The sequence below is a fragment of the Lycium ferocissimum genome, chromosome 6 (genome assembly GCF_029784015.1).
Source record: "Lycium ferocissimum isolate CSIRO_LF1 chromosome 6, AGI_CSIRO_Lferr_CH_V1, whole genome shotgun sequence".
Taxonomy (NCBI): Eukaryota; Viridiplantae; Streptophyta; class Magnoliopsida; order Solanales; family Solanaceae; genus Lycium; species Lycium ferocissimum.
This window is the reverse complement of record NC_081347.1, coordinates 57,975,366-57,990,792: the sequence shown is the minus strand read 5'-3', so window position 1 is coordinate 57,990,792 and position 15,427 is coordinate 57,975,366. Positions and strand designations below refer to the sequence as shown.

The 15,427-nt window shown below is 37.2% G+C and overlaps 1 protein-coding gene across 1 annotated transcript; it reads right to left on the bottom strand.

The window, feature by feature from the left end:
• Positions 1 to 956: 956 nt before the first annotated feature.
• Positions 957 to 3,464, bottom strand: LOC132060843 (uncharacterized). The gene is made up of 2 exons (XM_059453752.1): positions 2,673 to 3,464; positions 957 to 2,545 (listed from the first exon to the last, which is right to left on the bottom strand). Exons 1-2 carry the CDS (start codon positions 2,758 to 2,760, stop codon positions 2,241 to 2,243), a joined length of 393 nt encoding a protein of 130 aa, XP_059309735.1. The 5' UTR covers positions 2,761 to 3,464; the 3' UTR covers positions 957 to 2,240.
• Between the last annotated feature and the right edge of the window lie 11,963 nt (positions 3,465 to 15,427).

Genomic DNA, 15,427 nt, shown 5'->3' with positions numbered 1-15,427 from the left:
TAATAATCATGCTCATGTATATAAATAAAGGTCAAAGTGATGAGGAACGTTCAGCCAGATCCATATATCATATAATAATGCCGAGGAACGTACGGCCCGATTCATATATCATATAATAATGCCGAGGAACGTACGGCCCGATCCATATACAATAGTGCCGAGGAACGTACGGCCCGATCCATAGATCATCATCAAGGTGCACTAGCTGATCAGGTGGTAATGCGTATATAACGCCTATACATTTCCCCATATACATATAATATACGGGTATATAAGACCTTCTGGTCATGGGTCAATATGCATATATATATATATATGAATGCAATGCATAATTGAAATGTATACATAGACTCTCGGAGTGACATGGGGTCATATTACCTCCGATGGACAACCTTTGAGCTAACATCATTAACATAAATAATCTCAAGACCCATGAATAGAAGGCACAGTCATACAGGGTATAGGAATATCAAAGACTGAAGATACTTCTAGTGCTTCTAGGAGTAGAGTAATATGAAAGTTCGTTTAATCGCTTGTTGGCTCATAACATAGGATCATGCCAAAATAAAGAAGGAATAGCCTTAACATACCTTATCTCCTTCTTAATCACTTAACGTTCTCCTTCCAATTTCACAAAGTCTACCTTCAAGAGGAATTACACTAAGGTTAAGTCTAGGAAACATGTTTAAGTTCAAATTAGAGCAACTAAGAGCTAACGAAAATTGGGCAGCACTTCCCCTATTTTATCAACTTCCACCAAATGACAAAACAACTCCCAAAAAATAATAAAAACATCCATAATATCACAATCAAGAAGTTATATTCAATTAATCCCAATATATCCAAAAATCCCCTTTTTAAGTTCACTCACAGTCATCTTCTTCATTATACCATCCATAGTTTCTCTACTTTAGTTCTTTTCCTCTCTAAGGAGTGCTAAACCTTTACATCAACTCAACCATAAGAAAAATATGGAAAACATACCTTACAATCAAAGAAATTCACCTCACTCAACTTTCTCCAAGCTCAAGTTCACCACAACTTTGAATAGAAACAAGAACCATCACCCTCCTTAGATTACCTTAAGCTTTTGATGTTGATCTTCTCTCTTGATGATATGGAAAGGTGTGGAGGGTTAGGTAACCTTAAAAAGATCTCAAGAAGACTCTATAAAGGTAGGTAAATAAGTGAGAGAAGGTGGAAATGGGTTTGGGGTCGTTTGGGTTTTTAAAAGGTGGCCAAATCACACCCCGACCAACTTTGCGAAGAGTATGCGACTTAGCACACTAAGTGTGAGGCTGCACAATACACCCTGGGGAGAGCCTTGGGAATTATGTCCAGCCATTTTATAAAGTTGGTGTGTAGTGTGCGGGTCAGCACATTGAGTGTGCGACCGCACACTGCTCACTTTCTCCCGGTTTCGCGAAAATGCGATCTTTCCGATTCGTTTGATCTCCAATCCTTATGGAACCTTCTTGGCACTTGTATAAAACTTCATTAACCATATAAAGATCCTTATATCTCTCCCTAAAGGTGATTCTAGGCAAAGCATAGCTCAAAGGATGCGAAATTTCCCAAAACATGGCTCAACCTTAACTTTCTCCGACGAACTTACTTATTTTGCCTCAAATGCCTTTGGAATCTTAATTAGAATCATCAAACATCCTTCTTAACCTTCCAAGGGCTTCATGTCCACTTTAGATTTACATTGGCATGCTCATAATGCGAGCGACACGAAATTCCAAGGTGTAACACTTGAATTCCTTTTTCGCAAGAAGAAGGTGCTCGGGATTCATACCTGAATGACTGGCCTTTGTTGGATTGATGCTCTCATTTTTCTTGAAAGGAAATTTAATGAAGAACTCTTTATTTTTCCACAACGGGTTGTCACATTTGGTCATGAATTCAGTGTGGGATTCTGTGCAAGACTGTTGCGCAATTTGCAACTCAATTTCCCTCACATGATTCTCTTCAGTGAGCTGGAACAATCTTGGAAATGCATAATAAGGCTTGAATTGTTTTTTAAATGCTATCCCATTGGCTCTGATCTGGATCTTATCCTGCAACATCCTGTAAATGTCAAAACCAATAATTAAGTTCTTACCTGGAACGTCCGAACCAATTAATTTGGTCCCGTGCTTCAGTCCTGGAAAGAACTCAATGGTGATCAGGTGCTTTGTGATGACAGTTATGGTCAGAATTCCATTTGAGGCTGTGTTGAAATTCTTGAAGTATGGCACCTAATACTCATCGGGAAAAACTGCTGGATTAATGAGCGATAAGGCCGCTCCTATATCAAAGAAAGCTGTCACATGTGTTGGTTTGTCCCACTTGGATGCATAGACTTTAATTTCTGCCTGTGGGATCACCATGATGCTGTTGATCTCCTCTTTCACCTGTGGTTTAGAATCTGAAATTTGGTAATAATTATCACCATATTCCTCATAAACATCAAGTGAAAAGGGAGTTTCCTCCGTAGGCTCATCTTCAATGGAGAAGACTGATTCTAGCTCATCGTCTTCACTGAAATGAACACCTGTATAATCTGCAATTTCAGAAAGAAGATTGATGGATTTTTTAGACTGAGGGCAATTACGCGCAAAATATCCTATTTTATAACAAATAAAACAGGCTCTATTTCTTCTTGCATCGCCCGGCCTTCTTCTTCTTACATATTTTGTTCTTTTTATGAACCTGGACCTGTCGCCTGAAACTTGTGGCAACTTGAATCTTTTGAATTTCTTTCACGATGACTGGCATGAGCAATTTCTTCTTCCTGATCCTGTGATCAAATCTGTCCTGCCACAAGCTCTATCAAGTGCTGGATCACTTTTCATTATCTGCTTCATAGCAGATTTCTTTGCACAAATATCATCAAGAGCATAAAAAATAGCTTGCCGAATGTAACCAATATGTGGAGCAGTAATTGACTAGTATTTTTCCTCTGTGTTGCTCATGGTTCTAGTAGCCAATATTTTTGGTCTGGACGAAATTAAAGCTTGTTTTAAATTACTATCCTCACCAAGCTCAAAAAATATTTGAGACCAATCAAAAGAATGATTTCTTCAATTTGTAGAGGCAATTTGTAAACAGTGGGACCACTAGAAAACTTATTCACGTGAATTGGTTTTGCAACTTCTTGTTGCGGCCTAATATTCTTCTCTCTTCGATTATCATTTTCCTTATCTTTATTTCTTTCTTTTTCGTTTTTCCTTTTATTTTATTTTAATCTTAATTAATTATTTTGCTCCACAGTTTGCACAAGTGCATCATGCGTGCTCTAACGGAATATTCCCTAGTGAATGCCATTTTCTTGGTGCTTCTTCCTGGGGAATCATATTTTGGTTACACTTCTCGGTATCTTAGGAAACCAATCCACATGTTTGGACTAGATAAGCTAGAGTTGATATTTTTTTTATCGTGAAGATAAGCTAGGTTGATTAAAGGACTATTCTCTCGCTTCTGCTTTTTAATTTGAGTTCCAAAATTAACACTGGAACTTAAAGCTATGGTGATAACAAGGAAATCTGCCGGGAGAGTTAATTAAAAAGGACAAATAAGTTTAACAATTGAGTGGGAGTCCTTCAAATTTTAAATATTACGTAGGAGTGACAAATAAGTGGTTAGTGTTAATGAGGTCAAACCTCGTTAAAAAGACTTTTCCCAGCAGCCCCAAACTTTACTTGTTTATACTTAACCCCATCAAAATTAAAAGTTATCCCAAAAAAAATAATTCTTCCATTGTTGAGTTGCGAAGATTTTGGGTTATAAATTTGTGATTGAAATTCGAAAATAATTGGTGAATTGTTGCATAATTAAGTAGATATTATTTATTTGTGCTTAAATAGGTTGTTAAAACACTACTTGGAAGGAGATTTGGTGTAAGAAAAATTAAAACTCCATTGTTGGGTTTGTTGAAGTTGAAAATTCGGATCTGAAAATTGGTTATTATTTTGAGTGGGTGTTCTTGAAAATCATTGTAAACACCTGAGAAAAGCTAAATATCAAATTTGAGATTATTCAATGGTGATTTGAGTGATTTTTGAAAATAAATTTTAGAACCAATAAATAAACTTTTGCAGAACAACTACATTAGTTGTTGGACAACTAATAAAGCTGTTGCAACAAGTAATATTAAAGTTCTTGAAACAACAACTATTGTTGTTCCCACAACTACGATAGTTGTTCCCATAGCTTCAATAGTTGTTCCATCATCTGTCAAAGTTGTTTCAATACTTAATAATCATAATCTTTAAGTTTATGTTTTAATAAGTGTATAATCCACTTGATTAATGTTCAGTTATAATCAAATCAATAAGTTTATTTCTAATAATATGTTGAATCACTCGATTAATCTACAATTATCATTAAATCTCTTAGCTAATATTTTACTATGCATTGTATCGCTCTGTTGATATTCAATTATAATGAATTAGTCGTTATTTTTGTAGTTGCCCTAACTATTACTTTAATTGCTCCTATAATTTCTATAGTTGCCCAAATAATTTATATAGTTGCCCAACAATTACTTCAATTGTACCAACAATTTGTTTTAATTATCCCTCTTCTTAAGTTGTTCCAACAATTTCGTTAGTTATCCCAACAATTATGTCAGTTGTTCCATCATTTTATGTAGTTATCCTAAGCTCCTAACAACTCTCAAATAATTCATAAAATCGTTAATACAATAGCTATATTAAACTTTATAATTCATCAAATCTCTTGATTGATCATCAATTGTCATTACATTACTTACTTTATGTGCATTATTTTATAAAATCACTCAATCTTCAATTGTTATTGAATCACTATGTTTTTGCCCAACATAATAATAGAATCACTTGATCGACCTTCAATTCTTACTAAACCACTATGTTTATCCAAAATTATTCATAATATGGCTCGAGACAAAATTATTCATAAGAGTGATCATCACGTTTATGTGTAATGCTCAATACAGTCACTCAACCTTTCATTAATTGTTATTGAATCACTAGCTTTATCTTTAATAATTAATTAACATTATGGCTCAATTGATCATTAATTTTCATTAAATTACTTTGTTCATGTGTAATAATTCATACAATCACTCCATCGACTTCAATTGCTATCAAATCACTACATCTATCCTTATAGCATGAAACAATTGATCATTAATTTTCATTAAATTACTTATTTTATGTGTAATAATTCATATTATTGTTCAATCGATCTTCAATTGTTATTGGATCACTACGTTCATCTTTAATTCATAGAATGGTTCAATTGATAATCAATTGCTGTTATATCACTTTGTTTATGTGCAATAACTCATAGAATGACTCGATCGATCTTCAATTGTCTTTAAATCACTACGTTTATTCTTAACAATACATAGAATGACTCAATTAAGCATCAATTGTCATTATATCACTGCGCTTATCCTTAATAAGCCATAAAATGACTCAATTGATCATCAATTATCATTTAAATATTTAGTTTATGTGTAATAACACATATAATTGCTCGATCGATTTTGAATTGTCATTGAATTACCGTGTTTATCCTTAATTAATCATAAAATAGCTCAATTGATCATTAATTGTCGTTAAATCACTTAATTTATGTGTGATAATGCATAGAAGCACTCAATCGATCTTCAATTGTTATTGACTCACTATGTTTATCCCTAATAATTTCTCGAGTGACTCAATTGATTATTAATTTTTATTAAACCACTTAGTTTGTGTGCAATAATTCATAGAATAGATTGATTGATCTTCAATTGTCATTGAATCACTACAGTTATCCTTAATAATTCATAATTTAGCTTAATTAATCATCAATTTTCATTAAATCACTTAACTGATGTGTAATAATTCATAGAATCACTTGATCTATCTTCAATTATCATTGGGTTACCACATTTATGCCCAACAACTACTTTAGTTATGGCAACAACTATAGAAGTTGTTCCAACAACTGACTTTGTTGTTCCAACAATTTTAGCAGTTGTTCAACAACTTCAGTAGTTGATCGGACAACTATTCTAATTGTACGACAACTGCTAAAGTTGTTGGCTTACCCCTAATAAAAAAATTTCAACTTTAGAAGTTGTAGGACAACAACAATAGTAATTCTAGGACAACTATCGAAGTTGTTAGAAAAACTCAATAATTTTAACATGTGGTGATTATTGTAATAGAATGACTCCATTAATGCAACATATTCCATACCACAAGCTCTTAAATATACATTGATCACACCCAACTCTAGTCCTAAAAAGGATAAGCGGCCGTTGCAAATATAATTCGGTCTACAAGTCCGGAGTCGAATCCCACAGAGAACTAACGTTAGCTATAACTATTCGATACTAAGAAAATAAGTTCGAACAATATTCTGAATTATAAAGATTAAGATTTCTATTTTAAACTACTTAACTAATAAATAATAAAGCAGTAAAAATTGTCAATTAAAGAGGATGAAGTTGGAAACAAGATTGAAGAGGTCTAGGATGATGATTTCCACAATTATCGGAATCCCACTTACTACGTTAGCTACAATCTCGCCGATTTATTCTCTCTACGGATTATGAGCACTCAACTTACCGCAATTCTCTCTCGAGCAATCACAATAATTTACTAGATGTATTCTCCAAACTACTCTAGCTAGAAATTTCTCACCGCTCACTATGACCACGTCAAAGTTTCATTATCTCTAATCCCGCTTTTAAGCCCACAGTATTGATCTCTCATATACCTGGTCTTCATGAATCTTGTGTCACTAGCTTTTTGTCGTATGTTTGTTCACTGAGGTTCTCGTAACTAATAAAGTTAAGCAACGTTTGTATCTTCAGGATAAAACATTGATTCTGAATTTTGTTCATGGATATGAAAGTGTCACCAAGGCTTAAAGGTAAGTTCTACAGATTTGTGGTTCGACCAACACTTTTGTATGGGGCAGAGTGTTCGCTAGTCAGGAATGCCCACGTTCAGAAGATGAATGTGGCGGAGATAAGGATGATTAGATGGATGTGTGGGCATGCTATGAGGGATATGATTGGGAATGAATTTACACGGGGTAAGGTGGGAGTGTCCTCCGTGGCAGACAAGAGGAGGGAAACGAGGCTGAGATGGTTCGGACATATGAAGAGGAGGTGTGAGGATGCGCCAGTAAGGAGGTGTGAGAGGTTGGCTAGAGCAGGGTTTAGGAGAGGTAGGCCGAAGAAGAATTGGGTGGAGGTGATTAGACAAGACATGGCAGCGCTCCAGCTGCCTAAGGACATGACCTGGATAGGAAGGTGTGGAGGTCGAGGGTTAGGGTAGATGGCTAGTAGGTAATAGAGTGTTATCTTACTTTTAGTCGTATGTTTTAAGGTAGTCATGTAGTTTCTTTTCCGCTAATGTGTAATTGATATCTCTCACTACATTTTTGTACATCTGCTATTTTTGTCGTCCCTTTTTCTTTCTTATGTTTTTGCATCAGTTATATTTCTTTTAAGCCGAGGTTCTATCGAACACAGCCTCTTTATCCCAAAAGGTAATGATAAGGTCTGCGTACATCTTACCTTTCCCAGACCCCACTTGTGGGATTGCACTGGGTATGTTGTTGTTGATATGATACTATTAGTCTGATCATGTTTGCATTAACTTTGAACAAAATGGGAACTGGTTGTGCTTTACAAAGTTGCTGTAGAAAATTTAGGGCCACAAGTACTTCTCAAGAAAAGAAAAAAAATCAGGGACTCAAAGGCTGATATTAAACTTGTATAATATATATTTTTTATAAATCCAGACAATGAAGTGTTTGTTCATGCTATTACAATAGTTGGCTTCTTTCCCTAATCATACGAGATTTGAATTGTTAATAGTGCTTAGAGAAAATAGGTTAAGAGCAGTTGATTACTTGCCTCTGGTGGATTACTTGCTAGAACTCCGAAGAGCGGTTGATGAGAAGTATCTGTCGACTAAAGAGATTTGGATTGAATTCCTCGGTCTTTCGGTTGATGGGAGCAATAAAGAGTTACCTACTGCAAACTCTCTTTATCATATGTGCAGTATGCTACGAGAACTCAAGGAAGATGGCCTTGTTGAGGAAATAACCAATTCATATTTTCACGAGAACTCAAGGAAGATGACCTTGTTATGAAACGCTCGTGTTCATGTTCTAGTTGGATTCGCGCCAAAGAAAAAGGAAAACGAACACCTTACATAACTTAAATCTCCGATCCGCTACTTGAAGGAATTCCTTATTCCGAAGCCCGCTCGTCCCTTTCCCCTACATTGCGATATATGACCTTAGTTAAGCCTTAATTGATTATTTATAAAGTCAAAACATCAATAAAGAAGCAGATACAGCTCCAGAAAAATCCAACATGTTTGAAGCGACTAACAACTCCTTCAACATTCTTCAGGAGAATGAGAATGAGGACATGGATGCTACAGAATCTCCCAATGGTAATCCTAGAGAACAAGATAATATTGTGGCTACTCAAGTACCTCTAAGGAGTACAAGATGGGAGAAAGCAAAAGGAAAAAAAGGAAACAGTGTCAAAAGGCCTATGTTGCTCGAACTCTTCTCTTTTGGTGCCGCACCCGTGTCGGCACGACAGGGGTGTAGGTGTGGGTGAGAGATCCGTACACGATCTGGTCGACTAATTTTGGGTACATTGACCAAAATCGATGGAGAAATTGCGGACAAATTCAATGATTTATGTAACAAACCAAAAACGATGGTGAAATTGAAGGAAATGGAATAACTTGTATTTAGAAATTTCTATGTCGCTCCTTTTCCTTTTATCTCCCTCCGAAATTCTCCTCTTGATCAATATTTTCCACATAATATCTCATAATTTTGGTTTTACAACTCTGTTTTTAGAATTCTGAATTATTTTTTGCCGAAATCCCGACACCCGTATCCGTACCCATGAATCTTAAAATTTTGATCATGATGAATACAACCTCTAGATCCGTGTCGTTATCCGACACCGCACCCGAGTCCGAGCAACATGGCAAAAGGCAAAAACCAAGCCTAATGTTAGAAAAAACAAGTGGGACAGCTGCTGCTACAACCAGTTATGGTACAGAGGTTCAAGGGGGAATACAAAAGTTGGCTATCAAAGAACCAAAGGACACCAAAACAATGGGGCAAACCAAGAGGAAGAAATTCCCCAAAAAAGTTCCTATCTTTGCTTTTTTTCAACTTCCTCGCTTGAAATTAGTACCATTCACTTCATTGGATCTTCCTCTCACCCACTTAGATGATGAGTGTGTAGAAGACGTTTGGTCGGATTAAAGCCACAAAACTAGCAGCGACTAACTTCCATGGGAGCTCCCATAATATGATGTCATGATTTCAGACCATCACATAATCTTGGCTTTATCACAACCTAGCAGTAGATAAAATGCAAAGGACAGAGGAGACTCAACTATCTACTTTTATTAAGAGACAGCAACGTGGCGATGTCCGTGGGCTTGCCTGCCAAAGTACTGCCATACACTGTCCTGCCTTAACATGCTTTTTTGACGGTAATTTTCCAACCTACAGTTATCCTGCCTACACCTCTCAACTAGTGTCCACTTCTTTTACCTGCTTATTCTTTATTCTTTAATTATAATTGTATTTTTAATAAATAGTTGAGCAAGAATTATACTATCCTTTCGAAAGGCCACCGCATTGTGTGAATCACCACATCCACCAGACCCAACAAACAAATAAACTCTCCCCTGCAGAGAAATCCTCTGCCCTCACCCCAAACCAAACACATGAAAATCGACGAAACCCCTACACCGACCCTGAAAGATTCTTATGCAGGTGCTTTGGGATACAAGATGGGAAATCGATCAAAGTTGAAAGTAAGGCTACCACCAAGATCTTGATGGCAAAACGGTGGTGGTTTTCACAAAGGAAGAAAATGAACTCTTGGCGGAGAGTTGCCGATGGACCATCGTCGGTAAGTTCATTAGAGGCATACCTGCAATTGATAAAATTAGGGGTTGATTTTACAAAAGTTATTACTAAAGGGGAAGTCAAAATTGTTCCAAAGGGATAGATATCATGTTTACATTGATGTTGAAAATGAGGACTTATAGTAATATTTTCTCCAGATACTTCATTCCTTTAGCTGACGATGTTAATATGAAAAATCTTGAAAGGGAATACCAATTTTAACCTATTGTTGTTCTATGGCCCCAGTATGGGCAAACCTTCATGATTTACCATGACATTACTATGAATGGGATGCACTTTGTATTTGTAGGATTATTAGTCCCATAGGTGTTCCTTTGATCATAGACAAAACCACTACCACCAAACAAGACCTATACCTTTGAGCATAAAATTGAATATGAAACCATGCCTCCTTATTGCTCTCACTGTAAAGTCCAAGATCATTCTACAGAAGGGTGTAAGGCTGTTAAGGTTGATCAAACTAAATTCTGAGGACAATCATCTACAACTGCCACAGACAGAAGCACTACTCAGGCCAATCAGAGCAAACAATGGGCAAATGATCAAAGAAGGAACATGGAACAGGCAGTTGCAAAGAATACAATGACACAAGAAGATGGGAATACTACATCAAACAACCAAGAGGAAGGTTGGTGGAATGTTGACATAAGAATAGGAAAAGGAAATACTATCCATGACAGAAGGAGAAAAGTCAAAACATCAACAAAGAAGCAGATACAGCTCCAGACAAATCCAACATGTTAGAAGGAACTAACTCTTTCAACATTCTTCAGGAGAATGAGGATGAGGACATGGTTGCCACAAAATCTCCCAATGGCAACCCTATAGAACAAGACAATACTATGGCTACTCATGTACCTGTAAGGAGTAAGAGATGAGAGAAAAACAAAAGGAAAAAGACAGCGTCAAATAGCAACAACCAAGACCTAATGTCGGCAAAACAAGTGGGGCAGCTGCTATAACTACCAGTTATGGTACAGAGATTCAAGGGAGAATACAAAAGTTGACTATCAAAGATCCAAAGTACACCAATAATGGGCAAAATAAGAGGAAGAAGTTCACCAAAGAAATTACTATTCCCGAAGAATTTACTCTACAAGGAGAGACAAGAGACTCAAATGGAAACATTAGAAAGTTAGAAACAGCACAGCATACCACATGGACCCCTCTCAACATTAAAAATAAGGCACAAGATGAGACTATTATCTTGATAGATAATAGAAATGAAGTTATTGACCCTGGAATACAGAACGAAAGTGGACATCAAGGAGTTGGCTACAGTACTAACCATGAACCTCCTGATCAGAAGCAAGTAATAACAAATTCTAGGGAGGAGAATGATGAAATTTTCCATGATATGGAAGCTACGGAGACTGACTTGGCTCTCCAAACAGAAGTAATGAGAGGGCTAATTCAGATTATGAACTCGCTAGAGGAAACATCAATTCTGAATATCAAGGACCTGTCAATATTGAGATCACCTCAGTTCAACAAAGCATCACCCTATACAATAACCTATCTCCTAGTAACCACCAAAATTCTGGAAGTAGTGTTGAACTGGATTACAACATGACAGGGGAAAGCAAAGATGGTCAAGATGATTCTACCCCTAGTGATGGTAACTCCATTAGCCTTTTTTGGGTTTTTATTCAAACTCAGCAGCGATACAATCGCTCCAAGACAGGGGTATCGAAGTAAGGCCTGAACCACATTCTTCCGTCAAATTCTCTCCTTAGATGTGCTAGTCAATCGCCGGAAACACTGTTCCGACATGGCCCATCTACTTTCTCTCCTCAAACTTACTCCGAACTCACACAACCCTTTTTCTCAAATTTCTTTCTCAGATATGCTCGCATATCGCCAGAAACACTGCTCCGATGTGACCCATCTACTTTCTCTCCTCAAACCCACTTCTCGAATTGCTTTGTCCTCATATCTGAACATTGATTGCCAGACTCTGTTTTGACATGACCCATTTATTTCCTTTCTCTTTCTCCTCTCAGCTCTAATTCCTAGGGTTGTACATCTCTATGGGCTCAATTATGACACACTGTGATCGCTGAAAATTTTTCTTTCATCATTCTTCTTCTATTCTTCTTTCTCACTTTCCTCGACTTTCTTTGGTGGACTCTTAGAATTCGACAATTGGGGGTTTGGGGGTGGGGGGGGGGGGGGGTGTTGGGAATAGAATGTACTTTGCAACGGGGTTTAAGTCTTATGATATCACTAGACTAAAATCAAGGTCGCACTTTCTTTGATTGGGCGGAACGAAGTCGTAACTTGATGCGTAGAACCACTTTCAACAGCAAGATTATGGAGTGGATATTCTTTGTCCTCAAGCTTCGCGGGACAATGGAACACATTTGAGAAGGTGGAAAAATAAGGAGCAGCAGTCCCTATATTTCTGCTTGAGAAAAAGCAATAACCATGGCAGATTTATCATTATTGTCACAGTACAAGGAGACAACATATATGTTATTATTTAACCAGAAGTTGCATTTAATGCTGGATGGAAGGATATTGCTATTAATATGGGCAGATTCATTAAGGAAGACAAGCTCGTTCATTCATTACAAACATTTTTAGGAGGGCTGACCCCAAAATCCAATATGCAGATACTGTCAAAGCTAGCAAGTGGTAGTCAAATGATCAAAAGGAAGATATGATCACTAGACGCAATAATATTGTCATAGATCGTGACAACGCCTCCACTGAGAATGAATTATTGTCAAGTTGTGTTGTGGCCATTTCAAGAGAGATTTGAAAGAGACACCAACTCTCACTGGCTTGAGAAGATGGACCGTCTTGGCTTGGAAGAACACTTCGGAGTAAACATCTATGGAATGGCAGGACCTCTCTATCTATTTGAGTTCCCAAACAAACACATGGCTGGGCATGTTATGCAAGGTGAATTGAACTGTAAAGAGGAGAAAATCTTCTTGGAGTTGTGGTCGCCGAATGCTGCATGCAGTATTGAAATTCAAGATAAAGAAGGGACATTGATCAGAGCCTTGGGGCTTCCGCTTCATCTTTGGTCAGAGATAATCTTCAAGGAATAATGGGATTTTTGCATGGATTTGAAGAGCTGTGAAATTTCAATCATCAAAACTAATCGTGCAACAATTTCTGAAGTCGAGATGATTGAGTCTCTTATCGAATCTTTCATCGCAGTTGAAGAATCACAATTGAAGAGACGGAAAATAGGAGAAAGCTACGACACTCAACTATTAGATTGCGAGGAGCCTATCCCAATTCGATTTGATTCGTGGGATCAAAATAACATCATTGAACTTGGCAAGAAATTTGGAGCTTAGTTTGAAGGAAGAAGGCTTGTTTATGAAGCTGGACTCGGGGAAAGACTTCGGTAATTGTCAAAGAGTCCAACAGGGACAGGCAGTTGGTACCAAAGGAGAATAGAAATTTAATTTTTGACAAAAAATAAAAGGATGGGGAGCCAAGAAGTAAATAGGTATCATTGTTTTGTGGGACAAAAGAGTATGTAATGGGATGCTCATAGATAGTAGCAATCAGATGCTTGCTTGTAGGTTTTCTGGAGTTAACCAAGGTCTGACTTGGTACTTAACTGCAGTATATGCTGAATGTGATAGGAGTGAAAGGGAGGATCTTTGGTGGGAATTGTCAGCAATCAGAGGGGCCCGTGGGTGATGTGTGGTGACTTTAATGTCGCAGATCTCCTTCTGAGCGGACTGAATACAATAGAATCACTAGAGCTATGGTTGAATTCTCCGAGTGCATAGATGACCTGGAGCTGTTAGATCGTCCTTTATTTGGAGGAGAGGGCAAAATCATAGATGTGCATCAAGAATATATAAAATTCTATTCTCTGCTCAATAGGATGAAAGCTTTTCACAAATCAACCACAGTGTGTTGCCACAACTGGGATCTGATCACGATCCCATTATGCTAACTTATGGGGATTGGAATTTCAAGAAGTCCTACTTCAAATTTGAAAATTAGTGGCTTAACAGGGAGGGTTTAAAAAACATGGTGGAGAACTGGTGGTCATCTTTAATTGTGTTAAGAACACCAGATTTCCAAATGGGATAATCCTTCTAAAAGGTAAAGTTAAAGAATGGAGTAGGAACAACAGAAATAATTGGAGGGAAAGAAAGGATCAGATCTTGGCACAAGTCAATAACCAGGAATTTTGTTCTTGGATTTGACCGTATGGGCTCGGGGTTGACTTGGACCTAGATCGCGTATTAAATTATGGAATTTAGCCCAATGGCATTATTTACGCCTTTAAGTGGTCTTTTGACTGGAGTTGAACCTTTTGGAATGTTCCTGAAATAAAAAGGTTAAAGCTTTGTTTGGACCGAGTTAAGATTTTGACCTCAGTGAGGGAATTTTCCCAAATTGAACTTGTTATACATACACTACGTATACGGGTGTACCCTACATGTATGCTGACAAGTATATATGCGGGACCAGGTAATATGTGGGACATATTGTTGCTCTTGTTGTGCATTACCTAATTTGTGGCATGACTACAGATGCATTCTGAAGGGGTCCAAGGCGTGGAAACAGCCTCATGCAGAAATGAAGTGTAAGACGGTGTACGATATACCCTTGTGGTCCGGTCGTTCGCAGAAGCGGAGGCTTAGTGCACTGGGCAATCCTTTTGTTTTTTTACTACGGATACAATCTATATATGCTAGTATAATGTTATAAGCATCAATTACGAGCTAGTTTAACATACTCTCTTCGTTTCAATTTGTTTATCTTTCTTTCCTTTTTAGACCCTTTTAAAAAGAACGCCTCTTCTTTATTTTGCTACACTTTAAATCCAACTTTCCACATAGCATGTTTAAAGCCGCAGGATTAAAGGATATTTTAGTACATTCTACATATTCGTGCTAAGTCAAAACCAGACAAACAAATTGAAACAGAGGAAGTAATAGATTACATGTATGTCGGGTTATATGTGTTTCACATTGATATGTGGAGTTTGGCGTGTGAGTTGGCCATGACTCGGTGATTGAGTTTAGGGCGTGTGAGTTGTCTACGACCCGATTATAGCGTGTGGATCATATCCATCCCTTATGAATCACTTATTTAACAGAGCCCTTGAAAGTGGCGCGCAGGTATAAATGGTTGAAACTATATGTTTCAGTGAGAAGGTTGAATCTTTATCAGCCATATTAATTCTTGTTACTTGATTACGCATTTTTCATTAAATGTTGTTCTGTCTATTTAATTATGTAGTTTATGTGCTATGTATTTATTATGTGCTTATAAGGACTGCACGGGACTAAAAATCTAATTACTTTCGATATGTTCCACTACTACTACCCGTAATCACCCCAGATTTGACCCGACCACCACTGGAGTCCGTGAGTGAGAGCTTTCTGCGGATTTGCTATTCCAGGGGTGAGCTACCATCTTGTTTGCGGTAGCTTAGAGACTTCTACTATGTTTATTTCTATTCAAACAGGCTATGTATTGGTTTTTAAGACAT